General features: G+C 37.7%; 1 protein-coding gene across 5 annotated transcripts in view; it reads left to right on the top strand.

The window, feature by feature from the left end:
* Nucleotides 1–15402, top strand: part of LOC139759964 (uncharacterized) — a 117168-nt gene that overhangs the window by 4784 nt on the left and 96982 nt on the right. For all 5 annotated transcript variants that reach the window (XM_071682669.1, XM_071682671.1, XM_071682670.1 and 2 more), the window contains exons 2-4: nucleotides 1959–2021; nucleotides 4286–4436; nucleotides 7696–7770. In XM_071682669.1, coding sequence (XP_071538770.1) covers nucleotides 1960–2021; nucleotides 4286–4436; nucleotides 7696–7770 — 288 coding nt within the window. In that variant the 5' untranslated portion in view covers nucleotide 1959. The remainder of the gene's footprint in view (nucleotides 1–1958; nucleotides 2022–4285; nucleotides 4437–7695; nucleotides 7771–15402) is intronic.

The raw sequence follows: 15402 nt of genomic DNA on the forward strand, positions 1-15402 counted from the left end.
CAAACCACCTCACACCACACATTGTCCTCAAACATCTCATTTCCAGCACATCCATCCTCCTGCGCACAACTCTATCCATAGCCCACGCCTCGCAACCATACAACATTGTTGGAACCACTATTCCTTCAAACATACCCATTTTTGCTTTCCGGGATAATGTTCTCGACTTCCACACATTTTTCAAGGCTCCCAAAATTTTCGCCCCCTCCCCCACCCTATGATCCACTTCCGCTTCCATGGTTCCATCTGCTGACAGATCCACTCCCAGATATCTAAAACACTTCACTTCCTCCAGCCTCTCACCATTCAAACTCACCTCCCAATTGACTTGACCCTCAACCCTACTGTACCTAATAACCTTGCTCTTATTGACATTTACTCTTAACTTTCTTCTTCCACACACTTTACCAAACTCCGTCACCAGCTTCTGCAGTTTCTCACATGAATCCGCCACCAGCGCTGTATCATCAGCGAACAACAACTGACTCACTTCCCAAGCTCTCTCATCCCCAACAGACTTCATACTTGCCCCTCTTTCCAAAACTCTTGCATTTACCTCCCTAACAACCCCATCCATATGTCCATACCATTTAAATACACCCTCTTCAACTCCATACTCTTTTATAACCACACTTCTCTCCTACCTTATTGTTACTTACTCGATCAAACCATTTCACACCATGTCTTCAAATATTTCATTTGAAACACATCCACCACCTTCTGCACAGCCTTATCTGTAGCCCATGCCTCAAATCTATATGAGGCTGTTGTGACTACTATACCTTTAAACAAATCCATTTTTGCCCACCCAAAAAATGCTCTCTCTTTCCACATATTCTTCAGTGCTACCAGAACCTTTGCCCTCTCATCCACCTTATGCTACCATAACCTTTGCCCTCTCATCCACCTTATGACTGACTTCTGCCTTCGTAGTTCCTTTTACTAACATGTCCACTACCAGATATCTTAAAACATTTCACTTCCCCAGTTTTTCTCCATTCAAACTCATATTCCAACCAATATTTCCTCAATCCTGCAAAACCTAATAAACTTGCTTTACCACAAAACCTAATAAACTTGCTTTACCATTATTGTTTTTATTATTATTGTTACTGTTATTATTATTTTTTTTCGTACTTGTTTGCCATGACTCACAATAGCAAGGAAGCACTAGTAACAAAGAAAAGGCCTCATTCTCTCTTATCCATTCTTTAGCTGGCATTTGTAATGCTTCACATCAACAGGGCACCTATCACAAACAGAAACACAAACCTTTTTTTGGTTTCCCCTGGCTGCTTCATATACTCTGGTTTAGTTCATTGACAGCATATGGTTCCTTGTATTCATAACTGTACACTAATCCACTCTGTACCGTGCATGCCTTTCACCCTCTATGTTCAAGCCCAAGCACTCACAATCTTATTCACTGTATCTTTCTATCTCATATTTTGTGTCCTCCTTTTTCTGGTCCCCTCCTCCCATCAATCATTCTTTTTATCCGTCCACACCACTTTAGTACACCCCTCTTTAGCTCTCTTAACAATGCTCATCCTATCATTACACCTCTCTCTTACCCTAATATTTCATACTCTATCAACCCTCCTAACACCACATGTTGCCCTCAGTCATTCCATTTCTAACACATTCACTGTCTTCCATACATTCTCATCTATAGCCCATGCCTTGCCTCCATACACAATCAGGTCTACTCAGCCTTCAGACATGCCTATCTTTTCCCATCCAGATACTGCCCTTTCTACACATTCCTCAGTGTTCCCAGGACCTACCCTCACACCCTATGTCCAACCTTATCTCCCATGGTTTCATTCCCAGTGAAATCAGGTATCTAAAACACACTGCTTTGAATGTTGTTGGTGATAACATATTCACTTCTTTCTGGTCTGGTAATAATCATAAGAGATATTACTGTTTTGTAAAATGTGTCATTATTTTTGCAGGATGCTCGGCTATCAGCGAAGAGAAAGTTTAGGTTCTGGCGGTGGTGGCAGCAACCAGTATGGGTATGTCTTGTTCACATTTACTGTGTGGTTTTAAAGTTTTCTACCATTATACTCAAACCAAAAAAAGATTTCCTTAATGTACACTATATATAAATACACCAGGAAAAATATTTTTCCACCATTATTAGTTTTTACTTGTGGCCTCATTCATACTCATAATAGTGTGCTGCATTTATTAATTTCTCAATAATTTGAATACTGTATTGGTATTTTCCCATGCCTGTACTTCCATTCTTTATACAGTTTATCTATTTTTTTTATGTATATTTACTCAGATGCCCCTCAGTAACTTCTACCTCACAGTCAGCTCCTTAAACAGGTATTAGAAATTCACGCTCTTTCTGAAAAATGGATATTTTTCAAGAAAGAGAAAATTTATTTTTCCCTTAGGAAATGAATTACTGTCATATATGAATAAGATAACAGGGAAACACTGAGACAGGTTTCAGCTTTTCCTTGGAGAAACAATATATATATTGCTTGGTTAGCTCTAAGTGCTAAATGGCCAGGTGTCACCATATCTCATCTGTCAATACCTCGTTTATATGGTGCTTTGTTGCACTTGTTTCTCTTTTTCAATTTCAAGTAGATTTTCAGGTGAATCACAATACTCTTAATCTTCAGTGAACAAATACCGCTTGCTGTTATCAAGAGCACACTTAGCAAACTATTGTAACATCTGCACTTCCCTCACCATGGCAGAGAGGTAACTGAAGGACTTGTTTAGTTATTGGACTAGGAGGTCTTTAGCTTGTCATGCCACTACCAGCTGAAATTTGATTGTTGGTACAAAAGTATGAATCATTTATGTACATGAGGTCCATTTTACTGAGATTTGTAGATCTATGTGAGGTCTGGTGATAGGTTTGGGTTTCCTTCCCTTTCCTACATCACAGTTTCTTTTACTTTTACAAAGATAGGCACATAATATAAGAAAAATTGTAAAAGTAAACTTAGCCTTGTAGAATTCAAAGATTAGCTGGCTTGCCTCTGATATCACAGTTAACAGTAGACAGCATTGCTGTCACATTCATGTATTTTGCTGTTTGTTTATTTTAGAGTGATTATTGTTTTGTGTTTCTTTTATTACTATTTATTAAATTTTTGACACACTTTATCATGAATATTTTTTTCTAGTTGCCACCTGGCTCCAAATATCTTTATTCTTGATAAGTTTCCTTTTATGTTATGTAAATTTCTCCTCCATTTCCTCTAACTGTGTAAAACTCTTCGACTATCTGACCTTCAGCCACAAAGCATTACTTTCTCCACATCCAGGTACTGAAATAGATGTACAACTTTTAAATTGACAGATCCCAACATGTAGGCATAAATCATGCCATCGCCATTGTCTCTACAATTAAAAGCTCAGTCTGAGGTGCACCTGGAAACATGGGTGTACACATTTAGGAACATCACGGTCACAGTGTTTATACATATATTTTGTTCTTTAAACTTTTCATTACCCTTGTATAATATGGAAACAAACATCTGCAGGAAATTTAAATCCCAGCAGTAGTCTAAGCTTTCAGTCTGTGGCATTTATTAAATCTCCACAGTAATTCGGATTTTCCTCTGCTTCCCCTCTTGCCCTGGTAGTGCATTCTTGTTTGACTCTTCTTGGCATTTTAGTGGATACTGAGTAGCCAAAGAGGGAAAGTTTGGGCAAGGATATGCAAAAATTTTTTGAGATTCCAGTAAATGTTTTCTGACTGTTACTCACTTGAATGCTATGCATAAGATTTTTGAGAACCCCATACAGTGTATGGCACACTTGCAGTCAGCTGCTAGAGGTATTGTGTGCCATGTATGGCTCATCAGCTGTTGGTGAGTAGACTGATCTTTTGGAGCTTAGTATGATCATTTGATTAAAACACAGCTAAGATGAAGGCAAATTAGGCACAATACTGAATAGTTGAATGATTCAATTTTAACTCTGAGGAATGACAGCATAACAGTATGTCAATTTTTCCAAATGAGAACAGAGATTTCTTATTATCATGTCAATTTTTGTGAGTAAAATACTAATTGTTTCTTCCTGTTGCTTTGTATATCCATGGGGAAATTCTACATTTATATTATTTGCAGCATTTTGGTATGTTTATTTTTACCTTATTTTTAAACAGAAATGATACTGTCGATAGTAATGCCTCTGCCATTTTATTTAAAATGACTGTTTCAAGTAAAGTATAAAGTATATTTAAAGTGAATGTGTCAAGTAATTTATATTTAATTATGTAATATTTTCTTTTTTGTCTGTCTAGCCATGTTGGTGGTATGAGCAACAACCCAATGGTCAACCCAGGGGAGAGTGGTGTACTTCCTATGGCAAGTGGTGGGAGTGGGAGTCATGGAGGTTTCATGCCCCCTGAATCACAGCTTGTATTAAACTCCATGAATACAATGCTGTCGTCAGTAAGTGGATTGATTATGCTTTTATTTATTCTTTCCCTCCTTGTGTCTTGTATTTCTTTCTCTGTACACCCTTTATGTAACCTCTTCTCTCAGTGTAATCTTTTGTAATCTTTGTATTTAGTGTTAAAGCAGCTTCAGTAAACTGTTAAAAAAGTGAAACGATTTTATATTCACTTTTTAGTGATATGTAATTGTCCTCAAAGTTGGCACTTTTCCCATTTTTCTGCTTCTCTCTAACATAATTAATCTTTTTTTTTTTTTAATGCTTAAGGCTCCAGTCACAGAAATAAGTCCACATCAAGGCTGGGTCCATATTGAAACATAGATTGAATCATTGAGAGAGAATTATTAAAAGGAAAATACGAGAGAAAGTATTACCGAATTTTTGAGAATGTTAAAACCCTGTCTTTTGAAATGTGCTAGGTCATAGTTATTACTAAAGACATGAGAAGGTAGAGAGTTCCAAAGCTTTGATGTGTAGGCAAAGAAGCTGTTGTCAGAATGGCCCACCCTTGAGTTGCTGATGGTCATACAATAATCATTTGATGCAGCAGCTTACTGAGTATTGCATGGTCTAGCTGGCGGTGTTAGCTCACAAGCAGCCAACTTACGATAGGTTTATTGGAACATAACCCCATCATAAGTCAAGGAGCATCTGTAATGTGTAAATAGTCCTTGCATTATAAAATATTCTACATTGTAATTCACTATTGATCACACCATATCACCAAAAGAGCTCTCGATCCAGCAAGTTTGCCAAGTTTAAATGTCTCAACAGAAGACGTCACCTGCTCTTTGCAATGCAATAAATTATTTGTACATACAGGGAGGGAGTTTTGCACTTGTAGGGCCCCATCTCTTAAAAATTCTTTACTAAAGTAAAACTTTTCATATTTCAGTGTACTATCTGCATTTACCATGTTTTCAATAATTTCATTACATTCATGTACCACTCTTAAAATATAGATTACTCTTTCATATCTTTCTTTGCATGTTTTCTGCTTAATTTCATGTTATGTCCTCTAGTCTTGTATTTCCTGTATATACCTCTTAAAGAACTGTTCTTTGCCTATGCTATCAGTATGTTTTAAAAACTTAAAGATTGCGATTAAGTTACCCCTACTCTTTTCTCTAGCAGAGTAGGAAACTTACGACCACTACCCTTTCCCTGTAATTCAGCTCTCTTAATTCTCGTATCATCTTTATTGCTCTTCTTGACATAATAAGAATTAAGATTGCCGTTTTCTATCTCTGTGGTTGTTGATGGATCACTGTCCCCCTTTTCTCCATCACCAGCAATGTCCCTCAAAGTTCTGTCCTGTCCCTTACACTTTTTCTCCTTATTTTTTAATGATTTCCTCTCCCACAAGTAATCCAGTGCATTCATATGCTGACAACTCAACACTGCATTCATCCATGTCTTTCAATTCTGCTCCCTCTTCTATCGCTCAATCTGCATCTCATCTTGACACAGCTTCCTCAATAAACTCAGACTTGGACAGGATATCTCAGTGGGGTAGACAAAATCTTGTAAAGGTTAATGCCTCCACGACACAGTTTCTGCTCGTCTCTCTATCGAAAACTCCTCACTTCTCTCATCTCCCCTTTGATGGTTCTGTAATTCCACCTTTGATCGAGTAAGTAACGTAAGGGTAAGAGAGATGTGTGGAAATAAAAAGAGCGTGGTTGAGAGAGCAGAAGAGGGTGTTTTGAAATGGTTTGGTCACATGGAGAGAATGAGTGAGGAAAGATTGACCAAGAGGATATATGTGTCGGAGGTGGAGGGAACGAGGAGAAGAGGGAGACCAAATTGGAGGTGGAAAGATGGAGTGAAAAAGATTTTGTGTGATCGGGGCCTGAACATGCAGGAGGGTGAAAGGAGGGCAAAGAATAGAGTGAATTGGAGCGATGTGGTATACCGGGGTTGACGTGCTGTCAGTGGATTGAATCAAGGCATGTGTATGGGGGTGGGTTGGGCCATTTCTTTCGTCTGTTTCCTTGCGCAAACGCGGGAGACAGCGACAAAGCAAAAAAAAAAAAAAAAAAAAAAAACTTGGTATTACTGTTACATCCACTCTTTCTTGGAAACCCCACATTACAGGAACAGCTAAGTCTGTATCTTAAGGAACTGGGTGTCCTGTTTAGATTTCGAAACTTCTATTCTGAACAGTTGCTCTATTTATACAAGGGATTGGTTCATCTTTGTATGGAGTACAGTTCTCTTTTTTTGGGTATTTCTACCTCTGCAGCCTTATTTGACAGAATTGAGTCGAAAGCAATCCACTGTAGAAACTGTTCCAGGCTATCTTCCAAACTTGACCCCTGTAACCTACACCGCAATGTTTGTTCACTTTCATTCTTCTTTAGGTATTACTTTGGATTTTGCTCCCGACAGCTGGCTGGTTGTGTGCACACATCACTAGCTAGACCACACATTACACAGGAATCTGCTGCATCACATGATTATTGTGTTGTTTTCAACAACTTGATGGTGGGCCGTTTTGATACTTGCTTCTTTCTCTACACGTTGAGCCTCGGAACTCTCTACCTTCTCATGTCTTTCCCAATAACTATGGCCTGGCACTTTTCAAAAGACAGGTTTTTCACTCTCCAAAATTCATAAATATTTTCCCTTGTCTTTTCTCTCTCCATTTCATAATTCTCTCTATATTTCAATTAAGCCCTGGCCTTGATTTGGACTTTTGTCCGTGACTGGAGCTGTCAAAAAAAAAAAATAGTGGAAGGTGCAAACAGAAGAGGAAGACTTATTTAGAATTGATTAAGGTTAAAAGTATTTCAGATGAAGATGATGCTTAGATTGATAATGTATATTAATGAATTAAGATGCTGTTTATACCTGATTCAGCCCATATTATCTGGAACAGACTTTATAGGTAATGATAGATAGGATCAAGTGCATATTGTACACCAGTTCAGTATATGAATGCATATTCACATTTTATTCCATGTGTACTTTCAAGTGCATACTGTATGGCCATTCCGTGTACCCTCACATTTCATCAGCTTATTTCTAGTATGCTGAAAAAGACGAGAGGCATTTCAAATTGAGTCATCAAGTGAAATTTGCTTTTGTTCATACCTTCTAGTGATCAACCATGAGGCTGATAAAGAATTTGATGCATGACTTTTAATGATGTCACATGTTTTTGCAGAAGTTATACTTTAGGGTTTCGTGGTGTTTGCCTATGGAGCATGCTTTAAGATTTTTTCTTTTAAAGCAGCTTTTCTGTAAAACTAGGGATCCTCTGTGGATGTAGGAAGAGGTGGCTGGAGTAAAGGACCTTCTGCTAATGAGATGAGGCCCATGGATTGGGTAAGTAGAGATTGAATTTTTTATTACTTTATATTTTAACAGGGATATGTTTTAAATGTAAAACTTATTGTTTTGTCTGTGAATATAATGTGATTTGTATCTGAATAGCTTGTTTCATACATTCTGTTGAAAGGTTGGTTAGTTACCCAGGAGTACATCCACAATTATTTTTGATAAAGTTGTTTGAAGTTTATTTGTTTGGTCTAAATGGACATGAATTATTCATCACACATTGTGAAAGATATTGAATGATACTTCCTGCTAATGAAGGAGTGTGGTGAATTCTTTTAAACTGTAGGTTGTAAATAATTTCTACTTGTGTGAAACTTTAGATAAGAAAATGAAATTATGTGCCTTAAAGACGTGTATTCATGAGAAAGCTAGAATTAAATAACATATCCTTCATACAATATTTTAGATACAGGGAGTCCGTGATTAATGTTGTTGATACATTCCTAGAAAAGATGACTTCATTCAAAATGACGTTAATCAAAACATATTTCCCCAATTTAAATCACTGCATGTTTTAGATTAGGATTGTTTCTTCACACAACAGATCAGAAAAATATTTTGCGGACAAACAAGACTGGAAACCTTTCCAAATGAGTAAAAAGCGGAAGTGACTTATTACAACAGTAAAATGGACATAAAAAAGGGGCTCCTTTGTTGAACTACAGAATCTACCCACATATCCTCAATGGACTCTTTTCTTTCTCCATAATTAAGCTGCTGATACTCCATTCCCTCAGAGTCATTAATACAGTTTTTGAAAGTAAGTATAACCCAAAAACTGTCAGTAACACTTTTGCTATTACCAGCTGCAGAACATTTAATTTTGTCCATTCTTACTTTAATGGTATTATTCCTTTTCTTACTGAGTTTCAGTGGCACTACTCTTTCTCTTGTCAGTCATAGCATTATCAGTGCTGCCACATCTTTGACTGAAATGCTGCAACTTTAAAATGATGTCATCATTTATCATATACTGGCTATAAGTATTCAGGAACATTAATGCAAAACGCCTATAAAAAAAAAAGTATATTACTCAAGGACGTACTGCGTTATAAAAACATTACTCATGGACTCCTGTGCTTCAGTTAAATTTTTTGTTTGTAGATATGTCAATAAAATAGAAAATATTGGTTTGATGTTGGTATGTCTTACCTCATGATCCTACTTCCTGAATTATCCATGAAATTAGAACAACTAATACCCATTAATTACACTTCCTTTTTTGTCAAAGGAAGATCAAACAGTAATGCATATCCATAAGGTTTTTTATATAGACATCCACTCATCCTTAAGTGGATCAATCCACTGACAAATTCATCAGAATTTAGGCAGATTCTCTTTTTGGCATTTTCTCTCTAGTATGCCTCTCCGTATCTTCTGATGAAAGTTTGCCTTCCCTTCTACTTGCACTGTTCACACACTTGTACTCTGGCCCTTGCACTAATAAGAGCACCATTCTGCAAAGCTTCTGTTTTCCTATTTCTCTCTACTTTCTGTTCATGCTAAAAGTGCCTTCCATGACATACCTTTTTCCCTCATGTACAAACAGTAATGAACTAGATGTTAGACAGAGCTGGAGATGTGGGAAATGAAAATAAAAGATATGATACATCATTTGCTTGGTTTTTATGCATAAAGCTTTAGTTAATGAGTTCTCGAAAGAGTGTTAGAGTGAAAACCAGGCTCGAAGAGGAAATATAAGTGGAAATTACATAGAGCCAAACAGTTTCTTTGAGAACATGAATTGGGAAATTGAATTCCCTAGCCATGATATATACCATTTTTATGGAAGGTTCTTTGAGATATGAAATGAAAGAACTTTTAGAGCATGTGCACCTTTGGTTACAAACAGTGAGGCAAGGTTAGAAAAGAGGAATGTCATAGGAAATGACGTTAGAAAGAAAAAAAGCCTAGTTTGGTACTTGGTAAAAGATCTATGTGGCTCATCAGCCATCCAGCATAAGAGAATTATATATGAGAGAGTGCATAATGAATATAAGGAGGAAAAAGGAAAAAAAAACAAACAAAAGATTATTGTGAATAAACAGGAAAATCCAAAACGTTTCTATAAAATTATTAGGAGTAAATTTTTCATTATCCCTGGGAGTAGGGGAGAAAGAATACTTCCCACATATTCCTTGTGTTTCAAAGAATGCGACTAAAAGAGGAGGGTGTGGGTGCTGGAAATCCTTCCTTCCCATTTTACTTTTTCCAAAAGAAGGAACAGAGAAGGGGGGCCAAGTGAGGATATTCCCTCTAAGGCTCAGTAAGGCTCAGTTCTGTTCTTAATGCTACCTCGCTAATGCAGGAAATGGCGAATATGTATGAAAAAAAAAATTTTCCTAGAAAGTAGCTCTTTAGGTTGGGAAGGGGAATTCCGAAGGAAGAACTGTAGATGAAAAGAAAAATATGTATGAACTAAATGATAAGTTTGAAATTGTAGCCACTGTAGAGGACACTAAAGCTGCGTTGCCAGTGAGATAGGATGCAGAAGAAAGATTGAAAAGTGTTGAAATTATAAGAAATGAAGTAAGTAGATTACTAAAGATTTTTTTACATATAAAACATGTGTTCATGATGAAATCTCTACATACTGCCTAAATGCATGTGCAGAAATGCTTGACTTGCCATTTTAGATATTGTTCAAGAAATTGATAGAGGATGCTGTTCCAAGAGAGAGAAAGAGTGCAAACATCATGCCTATCTTTGAAATAGGAGATTGTGATTATTAGATAGGAACATTAGGTAGAAGCATTAGGTAGGAGCATTAGACAGAAGTAATCATCAGGAACATTAGATAGGAGCCTCTTCAAACACTGCACTAGACTTTCCCTCTGCCGATGGCCTGTTATGGGTGAGGCGTTAAAGGCTAAGAACTGGCACTGGAGTTCTTTGGTTATGGAGACAGTTGCCGTGGCCACCCCTTTTTGGGAGTTCCAATTGGAGCAGGCATCAGAGATTCAGAAATTGTTTTGATTTATAGCCGAGTCTCACTGGTGAGTGTGGTCTATGAAATATGAGCAAATGGGTTTAGGGAAGGATTGTGTTTGACAAATCTCTCTGACATCTGACAGTAGAAGAGTGAGCTCCATTGTATGTTAATTTCTGGACTCTCAGAAGGCATTTGATACTGTATCACATACGAGATTGATGAAAAAGTTACATTGAGGCAGGTTTAAGGGTGACTTCTACAACAGAGGGCTTGTGTTGGAGGAACCTTTTGGAGATAGGTTGTAGTTACCAGTGATGTGCCAAAGTTGGGATGATTGTTGACAGCTCCAACTTACAAAGGGACTTTGACAAACTAGAAAAGTTGGTTTGATTCATACAATATTCCAGGTGCAGTATATGCAAAGCGATGAGGATAGGACACGTTAAAAAAGACCTCAGTATGGATAAAATCTTGCAAGAAGCAAGCTACTGGAATCTTTATTTGAAAAGGACTGTAGCAAACCACATCAGAATTGTAAAGGATGTAAAGTGTGTACTGGCAGATATTAAAATTGTAAGTGAGGAAATGATCAGCAAGTTATGCATTGTACATAAGACTCAGCTTTTTGAGTATGCTTCTTTAGTTTGGTCACCATACTTATAGAAGCACAAAGAGCAATCCATGGAAGTCCATAGGAGAACAGCAAAGAAGGTTTCTGATATAAAAGTGGAGTTACAAAAATAGCATAGAGGTCTTAGATTTACCTACCACAGAAAGAGAAAAGACATGGGACACATGATTGCAACCTTTAAGTTTCCAAGGTCATGAGGAAGGTGCAGGAGTCGAAAAAGAGGGCAAATAAGAGTTGGGGTGATAGAGTATCATTAAGTGGAAGGATGGAGTGAAAAAGATTTTGAGCGATCGGGGCCTGAACATACAGGAGGGTGAAAGGCGTGTAAGGAATAGAGTGCATTGGAATGATGTGGTATACCGGGGTTGACGTGCTGTCACTGGATTGAACCAGGGCATATGAAGTGTCTGGAGTAAACCATGGAAAGTTTTGTGGAGCCTGTATGTGGAAAGGGAGCTGTGGTTTTGGTGCATTACACATAACAGCTAGAGACTGAGTGTAAACAAATGTGGCCTTTGTTGTCTTTCCCTAGCGCTGCCTTGCATGTGCGTGGGGGAAGAGGATGCCATTTCATGTGTGGCAGGGTGGCAAGGGGAATGGATGAAGGCAGCAAGCATGGATATGTGCATGTGTATATATGTATATGTCCGTGTATGTATATGTTGAAACGTATAGGTATGTATATGTGCATGTGTGGGCGTGTATGTTGATGAGTTTCCTTGTGCTACCTTGCTAACGTGGGAGACAGTGACTAAGCATAATAAATATATGAAATGATATAAGCGAATAGCTCCAAGAAACATAGATGAAAATTTAGAACGGCTCACTTCATTGCTGTGAGTAGAGTAGTGGTGAATATATGACAGATATATGTGAGGTTACTATATATGATGAATTTGTTTTTTTTTTATTCCTGTGAATCATACAGTCTAGGAATGCTGTATTGTGTGTCTCAGTTTCAAGAATGAATTTTATTGAGCCAACCAAATAATTCAAATTGGTAAGAAATGAATTTACATCTTTATCAGTAGGCGATAAACAAAGAATGTCATCAACATATCTGTACCATTTGATGTTACTCGATAAGATGTTATAAGGTATCTTGCTTTCAAAAAATACCATATATCGATTACTTAAGAAAGATGAGAGAGGATTTACCCTACTTATATCAAATTACTGTGTGAAGAAGCTATCATTGAACTGGAACTTACCATCTTTAACACATAGTCCTTTTAACTCTTAAAATGGTACGTGTAGGCATTAGTAAAATATGTTTGTATGGCTCTTCTGTCAAGAATTCCAATAATTCATCAGCAGGAACTTTGATGAATAATGACTCAGTATCACAACTGATAATCTTAAATCAATAATCATGTTGAACATTACTGAGTTCATCCACCAGATCAGTATTGTTTTTGATACTTTGCCAGTTAGTGGAATGAGAATGTTGACAAGCCATTTTGACCAATCTGTATGTTACAGCTCCCACTGAAGGGACTATAGGTCTTACAGGGTGCCTGCTAGTGAAGTAGACACGAGGGGACTGTGGCACAACAATCAAGGATAAAAGTAAAAAAAACATGAAAACTGTATTTAGCACCAAATAGTAATTTGCATGCTTCCATTTTGTCTATACACACTCTTTGAGATGACCAGGAGCTGAATCAGCAAAGTTCTTAAGCCATTCAGGGTTCATCTATGGACAAATTTCATGGACGGAAGCCCCCAACTTAGGTAGCAATGAAGTATTCCTGTTATGTTATTTCTTTTTTGCAAGTGCCCACAAATTTTCTCTTGGAATCAGATCCGGTGAATTCCTGGGCCAGTCACTGAAAAACTCCTCAGCACAGTCCATAAGCCAGTCAGTGACTAGTTTGGCTGTGTAACAGGAAGCCCCTTGCTTTTTTTTAAATGTATCTGGAAGATGGTTGCACAGTAATGCGAGGTAATTTTGTCTGTTTGTAGTTTCATTCTTTGGCAACACTACAAGGTCCCCAACACCACAATAACTGTAACAGTCCTATATTGTAAATGAAGCAAGGAACTGTACAGTGCATGCAATGTACTTGGGGTCAACAGCATGGTCGACTGTACACGTGCTCGCCACGACCATCTGTCGCAGAAAAAGTGGACTCATTATCCCACAAATCACTTCTGAACTTAGCTGTATCCCGTACTACATATTTCTTGCAAAAATTGACTCCTCTTCTGGTGCTTATGGGTTTTAACATGTTTGGGACACAGTCTGCAGCTCCAGTACTTAAGGTACTCTTGTAAGCAAAGGCTACACAGTCCTTACTGACGTATCACTAAACAGTCTAGGGTTATTTCTTTTAATTCGATTGTGCTCAAGTGGATCTGCATCCACTTGACAATTAATAACATTCAGAGTATGTGGAGAGGTTTTCTGGCCTTATCAGGGCGTTTCACATGGGTCAGTGTATCTGTGCTGCCCCTATCATTGAATTTCGTCACCCATCATTGTGCTGAATGCAAGCTCACACTAGTAATAATAGGAATTTCCTTAATTTGGTTATTTCTCTCTTAAAGTGCAACTATAAAAGCTATTTTGTCACTTGTAAGGTGATTGTATGGCATCCACAGTAGGTGATAGAGGTACAAAATTGAAAAAAGCAACAAAAATATAGGGCATAAGTGGGGAGCACAAAAAGGCATTCCCACCTCCTACAGCAGCCAGTCTGCTATTAAGGAGGGCTTATGTGGTATGCTGGCACGTTACATAGTTGCCATTGCTAGCTAAAGAGCGCCAACTTCACTGGCAGACACTAACTCTTATTATAGTTAAGGTAAAGTGATTGCATCAATATAATTGCTGTACAACATAGTTATTGGATTGCATATTAATTGATAGGCATGTAAAAGAGATCCTTTTGGATGTTGATGTGCTGAGAGGGACATCTGATGGGATGTTTGATCACTGTCTTGTGGAGAAAACAATGTCAGAAAGAAGAGGGTGATGAAAGTAAGTGAGCTTGAAAAAGAGACTTGTGTGAAGAAATGTACTAGGAGAGATTGAGTGTAGAATGACAAAATTTGAGAGTAAATGAAGTGAGGAATGGGAGGTATTTAGGAAAATAGTGATTGCATGTGCAAGAGATGCTTGTGGCATGCAAAAGGTTGAAGGTGGACAGATTAGGAAGGGTAGTAGGTGGTGGGATGAAGAAGTAAATTGCTAGTGAAAGAGAAAAGAGGCATTTGAGTGGTACTAACAGGGAAGAAGTGCAAATGATTGGGAGATTTGTAAAAGAAAGTGGCAGGTGTTGAAAAAGAGGATGAATGAGAGTTAGGGTATGTGAGTATCAGTAAGCTTTAAGGAGAATAAGGTGATGTTATGGAAGGAGGTAAATGATATTCAAAAGACAAGAGAAGTAATGGGAACATTGGTGAAGGGAATGAATGGGGTAATGATAGCAGGTAGTTATGAAATTCAGAGGAGTGGGAGTAAGTATTTTGGAGGATTGTTACCTGTGTTTGATGATAGAGTGGCAGATTTAGGGTGCTTGGGTTAGGGTTGTATGCAAAGTGAGAAAATACAGGAGAGTGGTTTGGGGAAGAGAAAGGGGATGATGAAAGCCTTGTGTAAGATGAAATGCGGCAAGTTGGCTGGAGTGGATGGCAATGCAGTTGAATTTATAAAGATGGGAATAATGATGATGTTGATTATAAAAATGGGGATGATGATGTTGATTGGTTGGTAATGATAATCATTGTATGTATGGATCATAATACATTAAATCATACATACATTAAATAACCTTACCAACCAGTCAACAATACAGTCACCATATATATATATATATATATATATATATAAAAGTGAAAAGTGAAAAGTTTTTATCGAGGATGTAAGGCATGTGTACGTGTAGGAAGAGAGGAAAGTGATTGGTTCTTAGTGAATGTAAGTTTGCGGCAGGGGTGTGTGATGTCTCCATGGTTGTTTAATTTGTTTATGGATGGGGTTGTTAGGGAGGTGAATGCAAGAGTTTTGGAAAGGGGCAAGTATGAAGTCTGTTGGGGATGAGAGAGCTTGGGAAGT

This window comes from Panulirus ornatus, chromosome 34 (genome assembly GCF_036320965.1).
Source record: "Panulirus ornatus isolate Po-2019 chromosome 34, ASM3632096v1, whole genome shotgun sequence".
Taxonomy (NCBI): domain Eukaryota; kingdom Metazoa; phylum Arthropoda; class Malacostraca; order Decapoda; family Palinuridae; genus Panulirus; species Panulirus ornatus.